Here is a 15,441-nt window from a genome sequence, read left to right on the forward strand (position 1 = left end):
GGGTCCCTCTGTCCTTTCAGTTCTGCTCTGGAATGGTCAGTATGGCAGGGAGGGTCTAGCCTGGGACAGTGGGGTCTTCTCCCTTCCTCAGTCCTCTGTGCTCCAACATGCCTCCACCGCAGCATGCACTGACAGCATGGGGGTGCCGCGGGCCCTGGGGGAGACCTGGAACAGCTCCCTCAGTGGCTGCTGCCAGCACCGGTGTCAAGCCCCAGACACCATCGTGCCAGTGGACCTGGAATGTCCTCGCCCCCGGCCTGAAAGCTGCCCACGCTTTGGGGAAGAGGCCCTACTCCTGCCCACTGAGGACCCCTGCTGCCTGGGGACTGTCTGTGGTGAGTCCCAGCCTTTACTTCCCTGGCCCTCAACAGTTAAAGGACTCCTGCCCTGCCTGGCAAACCTGATGGATGAGGCCTGAAAAAACTGAAGCATCTTGTGTGGAGTGAGCTGGGAGGAGTGGAGAACCGCGCCAGGGGTTGGGGCAGGCAGAAGCAGAGGCTTGGGTGGGTGTGAGGTGGTGTTCAATTTAAAGACATTGGCCCTGGGTCAGACACCTGGTGAGCTCTTCTTCCACCACCTTGTAGCCTGTGACTTCTGGCAACTCATGATTGGCTGTGCCTCAGTTTGTTCTTCTGTTACATGAGAATTAATAGTCACTTTGGGTTGACTGCAAAAATTAATTATTGTATTAATACTGGTTTGAGAAGCATTTAGCACATGGTACAGCTCCATGAATGATTATTGTTCTTTTATCCAAGTCCTGGGCCTTTGTGTGACCCTCAGGGGCCCCTCCCAGGAGAAGATCTGGGGACTTGGGGTGTAAGAAGATCAGGTATCCAGGGTATGTCAGTGCTGGAGTGCAGTGGGGATGTCCCAGCCTCTAAGTAACATGTCCTGTGCCCCCTGGGTCAGTGTGTAACCAGACTCTGTGTGAGGGACTGGCCCCCACCTGCCGTCCAGGCTACCGACTCATCACCCACTTCCAGGAGGACTCCTGCTGCCCCAGCTACAGCTGTGGTGAGAGGTCTGGGGGTGGGGAGAATGGAATCATCCTGAGGGGTGTCAGGGGAGGACAGCTGTGGGACTAGGTCCTGGCTAGAGATCAGGTCAGAGCTGGGGTGGAGGCCCAGGTGTGTACAGCCAGTGTCTGCTCTCAGCACCTACATTCTTTCCCCAGAGTGTGACCCCAATCTGTGTGAAGCCGAGCTGGTCCCCAATTGCCGCCAGGACCAGACCTTGATTGCAGGCCGCCTGGTGGACTCCTGCTGTACCTCCTACTTCTGCGGTGGGTAGACGTGCCCTCAGATGTCAGCCCTTCCTCGCCTCTGCTGTCATGGTGGCTGGAAGGAAGGCTGAGGGTCTTCCTGTGATGGGGGCATGAGGAGAAAGCTAAAATCACTGTCCAGAAAGTAGTATGGGACAAAGATAAAATGGGCCATTTTACCCCTAGGTTACTGAGCATGAAGAAATTGGAGCTTGTTCAGGGTCAGACTTTGGGTAAATATAGGGAGAAGATCCAGTTTCTGACCTCAGGACCGTTTCCCTGAAATGCTGCTTTTAGTTTAGCTCCTGCCACACCTGGGCTATTGAGGTGTGCCTCTCCCATTCTAGCAACCTGCTCAGCACCAAGCCTCCATGAGGGGGACTTCTGTGACAGCAGTGACCCTTCTTCTCCCTCAGCCTGTGGTGATTGTCCAGATCCCATCCCTGAGTGTCAGGAAGGGGAAGCACTGACGGTGCACAGGAACACCACGGAGCTCTGCTGCCCTCTGTATGAGTGTGGTGAGTCCTGGCCAGGTGCATGGAGGGTCATGTGGAAAGGGACTCCAGGACCTTTCTGTGCCTCCAGGAGCAGGATCAGGGCCTCCTGAAGGAGCCCTATGGGGAGGCATTGGGAGTCCAGACTTTCCCTGGACTCCAGAGTGTGTCAAAGGATATTGTGGAGACAGAAGGGGAGTTCTTGTCCTCCTTCTTGGCCATTGTTGCATCCTGAGTATTCACAGTCCAAGGTGTCTTTGATTGATGTGTTACCTGCCCTTCTCCACCCTGGCAGTGTGTGAGAGCTTCCGCTGCCCCCAGGTGCAATGTGGCATGGGCACTGCGCTGGTCGAAGTATGGAGCCCAGACCGCTGTTGCCCCTACAAGTCCTGTGGTAAGTTCCAGGTCAGGAACACCCTGCCCAAAGTAGAGATTGAGGGACCCTGCTGAGGAGTGGGTCCGGGAAAAGGACCCCACCACTTTCAGTTTCTCTAAGTCCCAACAAGGACCTTCTGTATCACTCCCTGAGTGCTGAGCATTCCTATATCTTTCCAGGGAAAAAAGAAGAAGAAAAAAGTCCCCATTCCAAAAATATTTCCCATTTAAAAATCTTTATTGCAGCTGCCTGATAGCATACATCTTATGTGTTAAAATTCACCTCCCCTTCCTCTGGAAGGCTGGTGGGAGTATCAATGATCAGCAATGAAAACCAGTGAACTTTATATAAAAATGTTGTTTTAAAAAGAGAGGAGAAACTCTATTTTGCCTCTGGCTGTCTTGCTTGTCTTTTCCAGACCTCACTAGAATGCAAACTTCAAGAAGGCAGAGTTTCAGTCTATTTTATTCATTGCTTTGTCTTCAGAGCACAGAAAAACCATAGGCATATAGGGGGGTATTTAAAATGTCTTGTCACATGAGTGAGGAACCTGGAGAGTGTTTCCCTGCTGTCCTGACCTGCAGCTCTGGGTCCTCAAAGCCAGAGTTAGTATGTCTTCTAAATTTGTTAGTAGCTCTGCATGGCTCAGACTTGCCCTCAGGTAAAGGCTGGGGATGGCAAAGTTAAGCCAGCTTGAATATACAGAGTCAGAAGTTCTATGTTGCCATGTTTATTCTCAGAGAGGCCCCATCTATAGGGAAAGGGATGAATCCCAGGGATAAAAAGAAACCTGTGAGTGGTCTGTCTGCCTATTTATCCTCACTCTGTACCTGGTGAGGAGCTTGGCACTCAGCATCCATCACTGCCCACCTTCCCAACTAGGCATCAGTAGCCCCTATGCAGGGAAGGAGGGAGGCACAGATTTTAGCCTCTTCCCCTCACTCCATGGTCCTAGGCTGTGCTGGAGCTGGAGCTGGAGCTGTATCATTGGCAGGCAGGGGGTGGGGCTACACCTGCAGTGAGCGGTCTGGGAGCTCCAGGAACTTCTACCTGGGCATCTCTGGTGAAGGTGGGTCCTGATCTCTCCTGTTTTTCAGAGTGTGACTGTGACACAATCCCAGTGCCCCGGTGCCATCTGGTATGGAGACCTGCCCCTCCCCGCCCTCCCTGGTCTGCCAGTCTTTCCTTTCCTCTTTCCTCTCCCCTGGAGATCCTACTTCTCCAGAACAAAGAGCCCTGAGATGCAAGTCAGCGTTCTTGTCCCAAGCTCTGCCACTGGTTTTCTGGGTACAGTGCCCTCCTTTGTAAGGTGGGCATGATCATAACTCAGACTTGTGGTGAGGATAAATTATGTTGATGATGCTGATGGTGGTGGTCATGGTGGGAATGATGTCAGGATGAAGCAGATGGTGGGGAAGGTAAAGATGATGAAGGCAGGAACAATGATGAAGATGACAATGAAAGTCATGATGGTGGCGTATGCTTATTGAAAGCTATGGTAAGCCTGAAACTTTCCCAGGCCTCTGTGTGTATTTTTACAACAACCCCAAGAGGTTGATGCTGTGATTATCTGTTATACAAACAAGGAAGCCAAAGTTAAAGTCTCAAAGCTAGTAAACCACAGAGCCAGGATTGGAATCAAGAATTGATGCCAGAGCCATGCCCTTAACCACCAGACTGCCCTGCCTCAGAAGGGAGTGAAAATACTTTGAGAAAAGTGAAGTGACCTTTAGGTCCTTCTCTGGATCACATGCACCCTTGCCTCATTCTAGCACACATTTCCTCCTATTTTGATCTCCATCCATTTTTCTTCTTCCTGAAACTGATGAAGAAAGATAGAGGTAGTGTGAGCCAAGAGGGACACCAGGCCAGCAGCAGAGGAACAGTCCCTCCATGAAGGAGGGAGGCCAGGGGGGATGTTCCTCAGAGGGAGGCTTGGGAGTGGGGAGAGTGAGTAAGCTTCCAGGGTGCCAAGGGTCCCCAGGCCTGCCAGCCCCACCTGCCCACTAGAGAGGCAATTGACACAAAGAGGGGCCCTGGTGGCAGACTGCTCCTGAAGATGGGACAGGCCTGCACCCAGGGTGCTGACCCCTCTGCCCCATCCAGTGGGAGAAGTCCCAGCTTGATGAGGAGTTCATGCACAGTGAGGAGAACGTGTGCGGCTGCGCCAAGTACGAGTGCGGTGAGCAGAGCAAGGGGTCTGTGGCTAGAGCCTGGGCGGGCCAGCCAGGTGGAGGCTGTGTGGAAGCTGGGCTCTGGACGACTTATCACTGCTTGCCCTCCCAGTGAAGGCCCCCGTGTGTCTCAGCCGTGAGCTGGGGGTGATGCAGCCTGGCCAGACAGTGGTGGAGCTCTCGGCAGATGGCGTGTGCCACACCTCGCGCTGCACGGACCTGATCGACCCCCTCACCAGCTTCTATCAGATCAACACCACCTCCGTGCTGTGTGATGTCCACTGTGAGGCGGTAGGGGGCAGCACGAGTGCATGGGGGTCAGCAGGGCTGGGCTGGTAGATACTAGGCTCTCCAGAAATCAGGGGGAGCCTAGAATCTTGCCAGGAGCCCTTCAAACAAGTCTAGAGAGTGGGTATCAGAGAAGCCTTCAAGATCTCCAAAGAAAGGCAGGATGAGAGAGGCCAGGAGGGGACCATCAAGAGCAAAGGGACAAATTTAAGTCCTGGAAAATATGGGTATTTGACATTTATCCTTTTGGTTTATTTATTTGTGGTATTACTATTTGCTGAGCCCTTCTACATGCCCAGTACTTTCAACAGTGAGTACTTACTAATGGCTTCTAGTAAGGGCTAAGTAAATATTATTTGAACAAAAGGGGTTAGATTTATTCCCATTTTTCAGAAGAGAAAAGTAAGGTTTAGGGAGGTTTAACCAGTTGTCAAAAGTCTCACAGGAACTGGGACTTAAATTGAGGTCTGTCTAGAACCAAAACTGGCACTTTAATTACCAGAATACTGCCTCTCGGGTGGTGGAGGGTGGAAATGCTCTGACACTATGGCTGATGGGCACTGGCAATAAGGGGTCTTAGGGTAGAGAGTAGGATGAACTGTCTGGCTGCCTGAGAGAGGAGGAGGCTGGTAGTTCCCCTTCCTGAGTACCTACAGGGGGGCCTTCTAGGGCTCTGGTCTCACTTGGAGACAAATAGACAGTGAAGGGCTGGAGGCGGAGGTGGGTGGGAACCTGGCTGATGCCATCCCATACCACCCTGGCCTGCAGAACCAGGAGTATGAGCACCCCCGAGACCTGGCGGCCTGCTGTGGCTCCTGCAGGAATGTGTCCTGCCTCTTCACCTTCCCCAATGGCACCACCTCCCTGTTCTTGGTAAGCAGCCCCTGAGCCCACCTGGGCAGATGTCCCAGAAAGGGACACTAGGACCAGCACCTTCATTGGCTCCCATGCCAGGGCTCAGTACAGACAGGGTCCTGAGCAGTGCCAGGTCCTGGACTGTACTGTCCTCAGGCCTGTGCCATCCATCTGACCACAAGCCCCCACTGCTCACCTCTGTGCCCTCCAGCCAGGGGCATCCTGGATCGCAGACTGCACTCGTCACCACTGTGGCAGCACTCCCCTGGGTGCCGTGCTTGTCCGCTCGCCCATCAGCTGCCCACCACTCAATGAGACTGAGTGTGCCAAGGTCAGTCCACCTCCTCCTACAGCATGGCCTAGGCCAAGGCATGGGCTACCTCACTGATGGCTGTTGGGGCAGGGTGGGAGTCCCATGTGCAGGAGTATGGGACAAGGGTTCCCTGAAACCTGTGCTTGCACTGCCACCCCCAATCCACTTCTCTCCATGCATTTTTTTTCTCTGACTACTTCACATTCCACATCCTGACAAATCACATGACCACACATCAGTGAATGCAAACATACACTGTCACATGTTCCAGGTAAACTCAGATACATCTCAAGCAGTGCATGGCCAGTCCTGTGATGGGCTGATAGGTGTCCAGTCCTAGCACAGACAGCTGTCAACATGGGCACTTCTCATGGAAAAGGATGTTTGGAACTTTAGGGATTATTGTTGAATTATTAAAGTGCCTGAGATTAACACTGGACATTTGAAGATTCTGACACTTTCCTAGAGAACTAATATATAAACACACAGAGACACACACAGGCGCACTCTCATACCTGCAGCATCACACATGTGCACCCATACTTGCATATTTGTTCACAAAATTATACGTGTATATTGAGACTCACACACACACACACACACACACACACACACACACACACACACACACTTATTTTCTAAGAACTGTCCCATCTATTGTTTTATCCCTCTCATAATAGAGGAGGAGGGCTATAAGGGATAATTGCCCCCATTTTAGAGATGGGGAAACTAGGTCTAGAGGAGAGGGATGACTTATTGAGGGGTGAGATAGAATCCAGGTGGGTCATCCCTTTCATCCTTCCTCCCTGACCCTCTGTGCAGGGAAGCACTAATGGTGGGATGTTCCCAAATCCTCCTATTCCCCAGCACAGAGTCAGTAGAGGAATATGAGGGGAGCTGCCTCAGGAAAGAAAGGAGGCTCTGCGCCATTTTGCCAAAGCTGCAGCCACACTGGGGGCTGCAGGCACTTAGTGCTGGTTGTCTAGTCAGCCAGATTAGCCCCTCTGGCTCTCCCATGGCCTGCGCCAGTCCTGGAACTCCTGCCTGGACATTCATGGTAGGAACAGAAGGAACAGTAGTCAAGACTGACTGTTTTTGCCTATTTCTGGGACCTTGGCTTCTGTCCTGGAACAAAGCTCTTCACCCTCCCTTTCCTTTCTCTCCCTCCAGGTTGGGGGCTCTGTGGTACCTTCCTTGGAAGGATGCTGTAGGACATGTGAGTGAGCATGGTGGAGGCCCAAGGGTGAGGGGTGCTAATGTCATGTCAGGGGTCAGAGGGCCGGGCCTGGCACCTATGATAGCAACTCTTCAGAGCTGAATAGGAGAAGGGACACCCCTTGACATGAAGCACATGGCACTGGCAAAAAAAAAAGAAGAAGAAGAAGAAGAAGGCGGCAGCGGCCAGAGGCCATGCTCATACCCTTATCCCAATATAAGGCCTTTTCTTCTTTGTGGAAGATATGGAGACATTGTAGTTAGTAGGTCAGTAGCTCACCAGTCACTCTGCCTCTTCCTACCTCTGCCAAGACCTCCAGCCCAGATGTCCACCGTATGGATTCTCCTTTGTGGTCAGGAGTCTTGGTCATGAACGTGCCTCCTGAATGGGATTCAGGCTTCCAGGGTCCCTAAGTCAGAATGACAGCTCTGTATATCTGTCTTTATCCTGGCTCCTGGGCCCCTGAACATTCAGAGCCTATAGCCCCAACCTTGCTGGCATGAACAGAGCAATCAGCCTAAGGACCTTTGCCCATGTGCCTGTCCTTCTCCTAGGATTCTCAGACCCTGTCCCCAGAGGGCTGTAATTTGGGCTCTTTTATGTTCATACTACATGCTACAAGGACACTGGGCTCAGGGCCTCATTGTCTGATCCCTCACCCATACCTCATGCGCCCTGAATGTCCCATGTGCCCCCATTTGACCTGCAACCCATGTCCCTCTCCCCAGGTTCCCTGGGGACTCTGTTTCCCGTGGTCCCCGTTAGCCCTGGTTCTCCTCCACGGGTTAGTGCCCACTGCCACCCAGGTACTTCTTTTGGAAACTCACAGGACTGGAGGCAGGCAGCCGCACTGCTATTTACAACAGCATTCCCTCTGCTAGGTGGCCCCAAGCTCTGGGGGCGAGGGAGGGGGAGGCCCCTGCTCCTTGCCCACAGCCGCATGCTGGGTAGTGAGCTGCATCCCCTGCTTGCATGGGAATGCTTGAGCAGCACCCTCTCACCTAATGCCCACCAGTGCCCAGTGCTGCCACGCTTTTCTCCAGCTGGTAACTTAAGTCAGTCTCTGTTCAGTACCCAGAGGGCTGTGACCAGGACAGCCCTTGGTTCTCCTATCTCCCTGTGAGGCTTGGTAGCCAGGAGATAGGATTCCGGCCCATTTCTGGTGGGCTTCCTAGACTTTTACAGAGTGAGTCCATGAGTCCAGCGGACTGTTGAACATCAGCTCAATGCCATAAGCACCGTATAAATAAGGCCTTCTGGAGCTGACATTTTAGTGGGAGAGAAAGAACAAATAAATAGATTATAGAACAGAGGCACAGAGTTGTGTGGGGCCTGAAGCTTATGCAATTTGGGGATCTTCATTGAGGAAAAGAACACAAAATGATAAATCTATATTGAGATGTGAAAGTGAATATTTTGAGGGTGGCAGAGTATGGAAGGGGCCCAGGCAAGGGAAAGCTCTTAAACTTATGCTTCAACAGCATATGTGTCACAGTGATTGTGCCCTGCATATAAACAAGACAAGGGAAGGATCAGGAAGAGAGGACTGGGTGGAGGGACAGAGGGAGCCGCAGTTCCAAGAAGGATCAGAAAAGGCCTCAGTGAAGAGATGTTGAAGGCAAGAGTAAGTCACATGACTGGTTGTGAAAGGTCTGCTCTGAGCAGAAGAAACCCCACATTTGATCAATTTCCATACTTACAACAGCTCTGTGAGGTGGGCAACTCCCTGGCTCCATTTGACAGATATGGAAATCCATTGAAGTTGTCATGTGAAGCATTCTGCTAGGGACTGGATGCTAATGAATGGGGTTTCCATTCATTCAGAGAATTAAAGGAAGGCTAGAAGCCCTCTCAGAGTAGGAAAATTGAAGCTCAGAAAGGGGTGCAGACACACCTAGGGTTGCTCCCTATGCTACCTTTGCCTTCCCCCACTCTACTTCCTTCCAGGGCATTGAGTTAAAACAGCGGGAGGGGCACTAATGCATGGGCACTAACCTGGAAGTGGGACCCTCCAGCATGACACTAACTGCCCCAGGCTGGCCCACCCTTTTGCCCCCAGGGAGCCCATCTGGGCCACAGCTGCCTCTCCCACCTTGTTCCCCCAGGTAAGGAGGATGGGCGCTCCTGCAAGAAGGTGACCATCCGCATGACCATCCGCAAGAATGACTGTAGGAGCAACACCCCTGTGCGTGACTGCGGCATGGTGGTGGGGGCGGGGATAGGCAAAGATGGGGATGAAGGGGGTTTGGGAAGCAGGCTCTCTGCGGGCCGCCTCACTGGCCTGCCTGTCTCCAGGTCAACCTAGTGTCCTGCGATGGGAGGTGCCCCTCTGCCAGCATCTACAACCACAATATCAACACCTATGCTCGCTTCTGCAAGTGCTGCCGGGAGGTGGGACTGCAGCGGCGATCCGTGCAGCTCTTCTGTGCTGCCAACGCCACCTGGGTGCCCTACACAGTGCAGGAGCCCACCGATTGTGCCTGCCAATGGTCCTGAAGCTTGGGGGCTGGGCTGACTGGGCCATCTGTGCCAACCCCAATATTCTGCTTCCAGTCAGCACAAGAATTTTTAGAGGGAGGTGGGCAAAGGTGGTGGAGAGCTGTATGTGCTGAGCACAGAATGATGGGCAGAGGCCCCAAGAGGGACCAGAATAGGCCACACTTGTCCATCCTGGCTCCCTTTCTGGTCACCCTTTCCACACACTGGAAAGTGTCTCAGCTCAGGATTCTGGGAATTCAATTCTGTTGCTGGATTGAGGTTAAGAACTGACTGCAGATCCAGGGCCATCCCCTGTATATTTGTAACTCTGGTCATGGTTCTTTGGTAGAGGGAGTTGGAACTTTCCCTAGAAGCTGGGACCAGAGCAGACCCCAGACCACGCATAGGGTCAGGGTGTGGAGGCCTGGTTCTTTCTACACCCTTTTAACCACAGGAGAAACATAGACCCAGTCAAAGGAAAGAGGCCTGTATAGAGCTGTCCAGGACTCCTGAAAAAAGTAAAAGAGCTAGACTTGAGGGACCAGGTCCTTTCACAGAGATGTCTGAGGCCAGGCACAAAAACTGAGGAGTAGACTCAGTGACCCTCAGATTCCCTTCTCCTGCGTTGATATTGTAATTCAGGAAATGACTTAGGAGAGCAGGCCGAGGCCTGCACCTCTATACACACCCTTTACTCCCAAGCCAAGCATCCTGGCAGATGAGTTGGCTCTTTGAGATGGTGGAAGGAGGAATAAGCTCATTAGCAGGAGTCCAGTGTATCTCATCTCAAATGCTGTTGGGCATCTCACCCTCCTGAGGGGGCCCTTGGTTATGTGATGAATGTTTCCAGTCCGAAAGTACAGCTCCTGGCTCAGCCTCTTCTCCAAAGACATATCAGAGCTGGTCTCTGGAGGGACCTGCCTTTGTGGCTCAGCCATTCCAGGCTCTGTGCTTCATGGTCTATTTAGTGGAAAACTGTCTGTTGGTAGAAAATACACCCTGTGTGTATGAGGCTCAGCAGCCCAGAGCATCTGTCAGAACCTTGTCCCCAAACCAGAGGGTCCTTAGCCAAGGCCAGAACTCCTATCCACACCCCACTCTGCAGATCCTCTGCCTCCTGTACCCCTTTGTGTTACTGGATCCAAAGGGCACCTGACATTGCTCAGGCCCTGCTGCAGTCTGGCTGGGCACAAAATCACAAGCCACTCACAGCTTTGTAGATTCAAACAGCAATTCTTTAGGCTAATGGCTCTCAGCAAGGCCCTGCACTTCCCTGAATGTCTGCAGAGGTGTGGCTGTCCTGGTACCCCTTGGGGTCAGGAGGCTGTGCCAGGATGGTGCCCAGCTTTCCCCACAGCTTCTTTGCTCCTGTAACTGTGTTCTGTTTATGTATCAATAAATCCCAGGAAGACTTCAGGCCTCTGAGCATCTCTGAGGGTGCCAGGTTTGTTTTGAATATGAACTCTCAGCTGTGAAGAGAAGAGCCTATTTCAGGGCCTAGAGGCCAGCCTGGCTTCTCCTACCCTACCTGTGCTCCACTCAGAGAAGACCCTTGGTGGGTGGGTATCTACTGGCTGGGATTGAATTGACTGGAGACTGGCTTCTAAAGGAAGGGGTGGGAAAAAGGAAGAGGACATTGGGAGCTGACATTCAGGTGAAAGGACTGAGGAGTGATCTCCGTTCCATGGGGCCAGGAGTGAATGCCTTTCACATAGGATGTGAATGAGGCAGACCCTGAGAATAGGTTTCATGTTGACCTCTCAGTGTTTTGTATTTATTTCTCTGTTGTTCTCCCAAAGAGTTCAGTAAGGATTTGCAGTCACTCTGGTGACACTAGGGAAAATACAGTGATGAGTTTTTAGTGACCCTTCAACTTTAAAGGATCACTGGCACCTTAAGGAGCCAATGAGAGACTGCTTTCCTAGGTTGTCCCATGTGGGAAGGAGGAGGAAGCTCCTAGGGCTGAGTCAGTGCTTAGAATGCAAGAGGTCCCTAAGTTTCTCCTCTCACAGTCCACCTGACTGCTGACATGGACCTTGGGGTTTTTCCTAATGAAAAAGGAGACTTACAGCCTCTTAAGCAGCACACTTTTAAATTAGCAATAGATCAAGGAAGCAATAAGAATGAAAATTGGGTAACATTTTTGATCTGCTGATTATGAAATAATGGCACATTAAACTTATGTGATGCAGCTATAGCAGTACTTAAAAGACGTGTGTCCTTAAGTGCATACTTCATACTTCTTAACTTTTCATTATTACCTAGAGAGATGGAGTGGGGAAGGGCTTCCAGATTTCTCCCCGATAGATGAGGATCAATGGTGCATGGTCCTTAGCCACAACACACTCCCTAAATCACGTACCAATTGCTTTCAGAATTTTGAACCCTAAGCTCAACAGAATATGAAGTTAACTATATCTTTAAAGAAAAATGACTTAAAAATATACAGCAAGAGCCAGGTATAGTGATGCATGCCTATACTTCCAGTGACTTAGCAGGCTGAGACAGGAAGATTGTGAGTTAAAGGCCAGCCTCAGCAACTTAGAGAGACCCTGTCTCAAAAAATTAAAAAATAAAAAGAAGGGCTAGGAGTGTAGCTCAGTGGTAAAGTGCTCCTGGATTAAATCTCCAATTTCCTCCACCAAACTTATATATATATATAATAGCTTTATATATATAAAGCTATTTAGACTAAGATACAAAGTAGTTTTTCAGCCATTTCAGGAATCCTAATGCTCCCAACTGTTCATCTCTCACCTCACTGGCACTCCCATCTGCTTATTTTCAGTATGACAAATTAGTTTTTTGAACAGGGCCAGTTTTAGTCAGAGGCTGTATGGACAGAGGCAGAGGGCATCAGATTAAGTGAGCCAGCCTTGGCCTAGTGTCTTTCTGCAGTCTCAGTTTGGGAGGGTAGCCCTGGGCTTTCAAATGTGTTTTCCACAGTCAGTCTGTCACTGGTGACCAGCTTTAGGAGCTGGCCCTCCTTGGCTCCTGTCAGCAGCAGTTCTCAGCTTTCCTGTTCCACCCTCACGGTATACCCACAGGAGGCCATAGCTTCTCTTGGTCATACCCCATTGCTGGAATTACAATGTGTCTGGCTGTTCATCCCCCACCTCACCTCTCTATCCCCATCCAGTCACCACCTACTACCTGTTCCCACCAGAAGCCAACCTTCCACTCCAATCTTTTGGCAAAAACTCCTAATCTTGTTTCACAACTTGTTCTTGGGTAAAACAATTCTTTTAGGGCAAGATACTCTAGCAAAAGATTAACATGAGGCAAATCACTAATGCTGCTCTGCATTGTGAGAAGATGAGATGTAAAAACTTTGAACCATTGTCAGTATTGCCCAGTTGCCCTCTGAAAGGCCAGTACCAGCAGTGTTGATGTGAGTGTTCACAAGTAGAATTTGGAGATGTGGATTTATTAAAAATAAATCTTTTAACTACATCATCCTACTTCTAGGCAGCTGTGGTAGACTGAAAAACAACCCTCCAAAAATGCCCACGTCTAACCTCTGGAAACTGTAAATACATTGCCTAACATGGTTAAAGGGACTTTGCAAATGTGATTATGTTAAGGATCTTGCAATGGGGAGATTATCTTGGATTATCCAGGTATGCCCAGGTAAACACAGGGTCAGAGTGAGAGAGAAGTAGGGATTGGAGTTATACACTTTGAAGGTAGAAGAAGCAGCTCTTCCCAAGGACTTCAGGCAGCCTCTAGAAGCTGGAATTCAAGAAAATAGACTCTCCCCGGGTCCTCCAGAAGGAACACAGACCTATTGGTCCCTTGATTTGAGCCCAATGAAACTGATTTCAGACCTCTGATGTACAGAATTACAAGAGAATAAATTTGTGTTGCTTTAAGTCACTAAGTTTGTGGTAATTAGTGACACCAGCAATAGGAAACTCATAACAGCATCTAAAGAAAGAATTCATGCAAAGAAGCATGTGCCAGGAGGCATATTGCATCACTGTCCTAAGTTTTAAAGGTTAGTAGCAACTTTAAATGCCTATCAGTAGGGAATAAGTAAATAACCTGTTACAGTCCACTATATTATGTAGCCCTTTTGTGCACTCACATGTTGGGCTCTCTGGTATATACTAAATGAAGAAAGGAACTTGTGGGTTGGTTCTCACAAAATGACCTACCTCCTTTATGCCCCTATGTGGGACACACAGATAAACAGACTGATAGACACACACACCACCCTTATGTTGGTCTCATTCCCTTGAAGGGTTTTCAGCACTGAGCAGGGCCCTTCCTGGCTATTAGGGCCAGCTAGTCCAATGGCAACTGGAAGCAACCCTTTTGGTTCTGAGTATCCCTAGGACTGTAACTGTGCACAGGAGGATGGATAGACCAGAATAGACTCAAAACTCTAGGGACATCCATGGCCTCTCTCCCCTTCCTGTGGTTCCTCCCCACTCTCTGCCCATGACTTAAAACCTGAGACAACACCAAAGGCCACACACACAGGTAAGGAAACAGAAGACCAGAACCAGTCTGGCTACTCAGAGAGTTGGTGGCCAAGCAGGGTGGCTGCCCAGCCTTGGTCCCCTGTGACATATTTGCAAACACGAGGGGTTTTGAGCTGCAGAACCATCCCATTCTCCGTGGTGCAGGCTCAAGTTCCCGCCCTGATTTTCTGGGCTTAATCCTCTTCCTGTGGAAATCAATAAGGACATTGTGATGGAATGATTCACGTTCAAGGTCAGCCCGGAGCAAATTGGAGGCGACATGCTGATTTTACTGCCCTCATTGAGAGGGGAGCCAATCCTGCTCACAAGCCCTTTAACCCTTTCCTTGCCTCTCTCATCACCTCCATCAGCACAAGCCCCAGGGCTGGGTCCCCATAGTCCTCTCACCCATGTGTAATCCTGCCTTTCAGATTTTCCAAGGTTCAGACCACTCAAGGTGTCAAGGTCTCAAGATCTTCGTGGTTTGGGGAAAGCAGGTGGCAAGTTCAGGAACAACTTCAAGTTGAAGGTCAAATGCTCCATGCATAATTTCCTTGACCACATTCTGCCCCAGGAAATCTCGCTCACTCTCATGGAGCTTTCCCCTTCTAGTCCCCTTTTCTTGAGTTCCAGGCTTTCCTTGGTTGTCCCACATGGAAAGGTAGAGGAGATGGGGAACAAAATTCCTCTTTTGTTTCCATGCATAGTAAATTAGATCTTTTCTATGGATAACTTTGTTTCTTCTTCCCGTTTTAAAAAAAAAAAAATCTCCAAATAGGTAGTCTTGGGTAGCTGGAAACGTATGTCAGGAAAGATGAACAGATCCTAGCTCCTGTGTCTGGAGGTGCTACCATCTTTAGCATGAGTCTCCCAGGGTGATATGCTCATGTACATTAAGCCAGGGCCCAGGCGTTCTTGGAACATGTGCTGGAGGTATGTGGGACATGGGACTGAAGGTGACTTGCTTTCTTTCCCTCGGGTATATGGCCACATCTAACTACAAGGGAGGCTGGGGATGTAGTCCAGCTGTGTGCCCAGTTAAGAGGAAGAGATGGGTCCAGGGGACTGTGTCTTCTCAGAGAGGAAGTGGAAACAGTGATGAGGACGATGCTGAGAGATGAAAGGATAGAAGAGAGAGAGGGCATGAGGTCAAGGGAAGATTTATTTGATGCTTTGCAGAGGCAGTGATTTTACCATGTGTCCTGGAAGGAGCCAAAGCAGAAGGAACTTGCTGAGAGAAATACAAGGTTTCAGAGGGCCCAGAGCTGGCATGAAGAGAGATCATGAAGGATCCAGGGACTTCTGGCTAAGGAGACTCTGCCCTAGATCTTTATTCATTTGTATCCCATAGGGTTGGGCATGTGCTCAGTGGTAGAGCACTTGCCTCATATGCACTAGCTCCCAGGTTCAATTCTCAGCAACACACACACATACACACACACACACACAATTTGTGTCCCCAGTATATAACACAGAAAGTAATGAAAAATAAGTGAGAGTGTATATCTAAGCTTGAA

General features: G+C 50.3%; 1 protein-coding gene across 1 annotated transcript in view; it reads left to right on the forward strand.

Moving 5' to 3' along the window:
- Positions 1 to 9,476, forward strand: part of Otog (otogelin) — a 74,314-nt gene extending 64,838 nt beyond the window's left edge. Inside the window, exons 44-56 of the mRNA XM_076842530.2 lie at positions 123 to 335; positions 913 to 1,017; positions 1,178 to 1,285; positions 1,681 to 1,782; positions 2,054 to 2,152; positions 3,232 to 3,272; positions 4,241 to 4,316; positions 4,421 to 4,599; positions 5,365 to 5,469; positions 5,663 to 5,782; positions 6,935 to 6,980; positions 9,086 to 9,165; positions 9,276 to 9,476. Of these exons, the coding sequence (XP_076698645.2) occupies positions 123 to 335; positions 913 to 1,017; positions 1,178 to 1,285; positions 1,681 to 1,782; positions 2,054 to 2,152; positions 3,232 to 3,272; positions 4,241 to 4,316; positions 4,421 to 4,599; positions 5,365 to 5,469; positions 5,663 to 5,782; positions 6,935 to 6,980; positions 9,086 to 9,165; positions 9,276 to 9,476 (1,475 nt within the window). The remainder of the gene's footprint in view (positions 1 to 122; positions 336 to 912; positions 1,018 to 1,177; positions 1,286 to 1,680; positions 1,783 to 2,053; positions 2,153 to 3,231; positions 3,273 to 4,240; positions 4,317 to 4,420; positions 4,600 to 5,364; positions 5,470 to 5,662; positions 5,783 to 6,934; positions 6,981 to 9,085; positions 9,166 to 9,275) is intronic.
- The last annotated feature ends 5,965 nt before the right edge of the window (positions 9,477 to 15,441 follow it).

This window comes from Callospermophilus lateralis, chromosome 2, assembly GCF_048772815.1.
Source record: "Callospermophilus lateralis isolate mCalLat2 chromosome 2, mCalLat2.hap1, whole genome shotgun sequence".
Lineage (NCBI taxonomy): Eukaryota > Metazoa > Chordata > Mammalia > Rodentia > Sciuridae > Callospermophilus > Callospermophilus lateralis.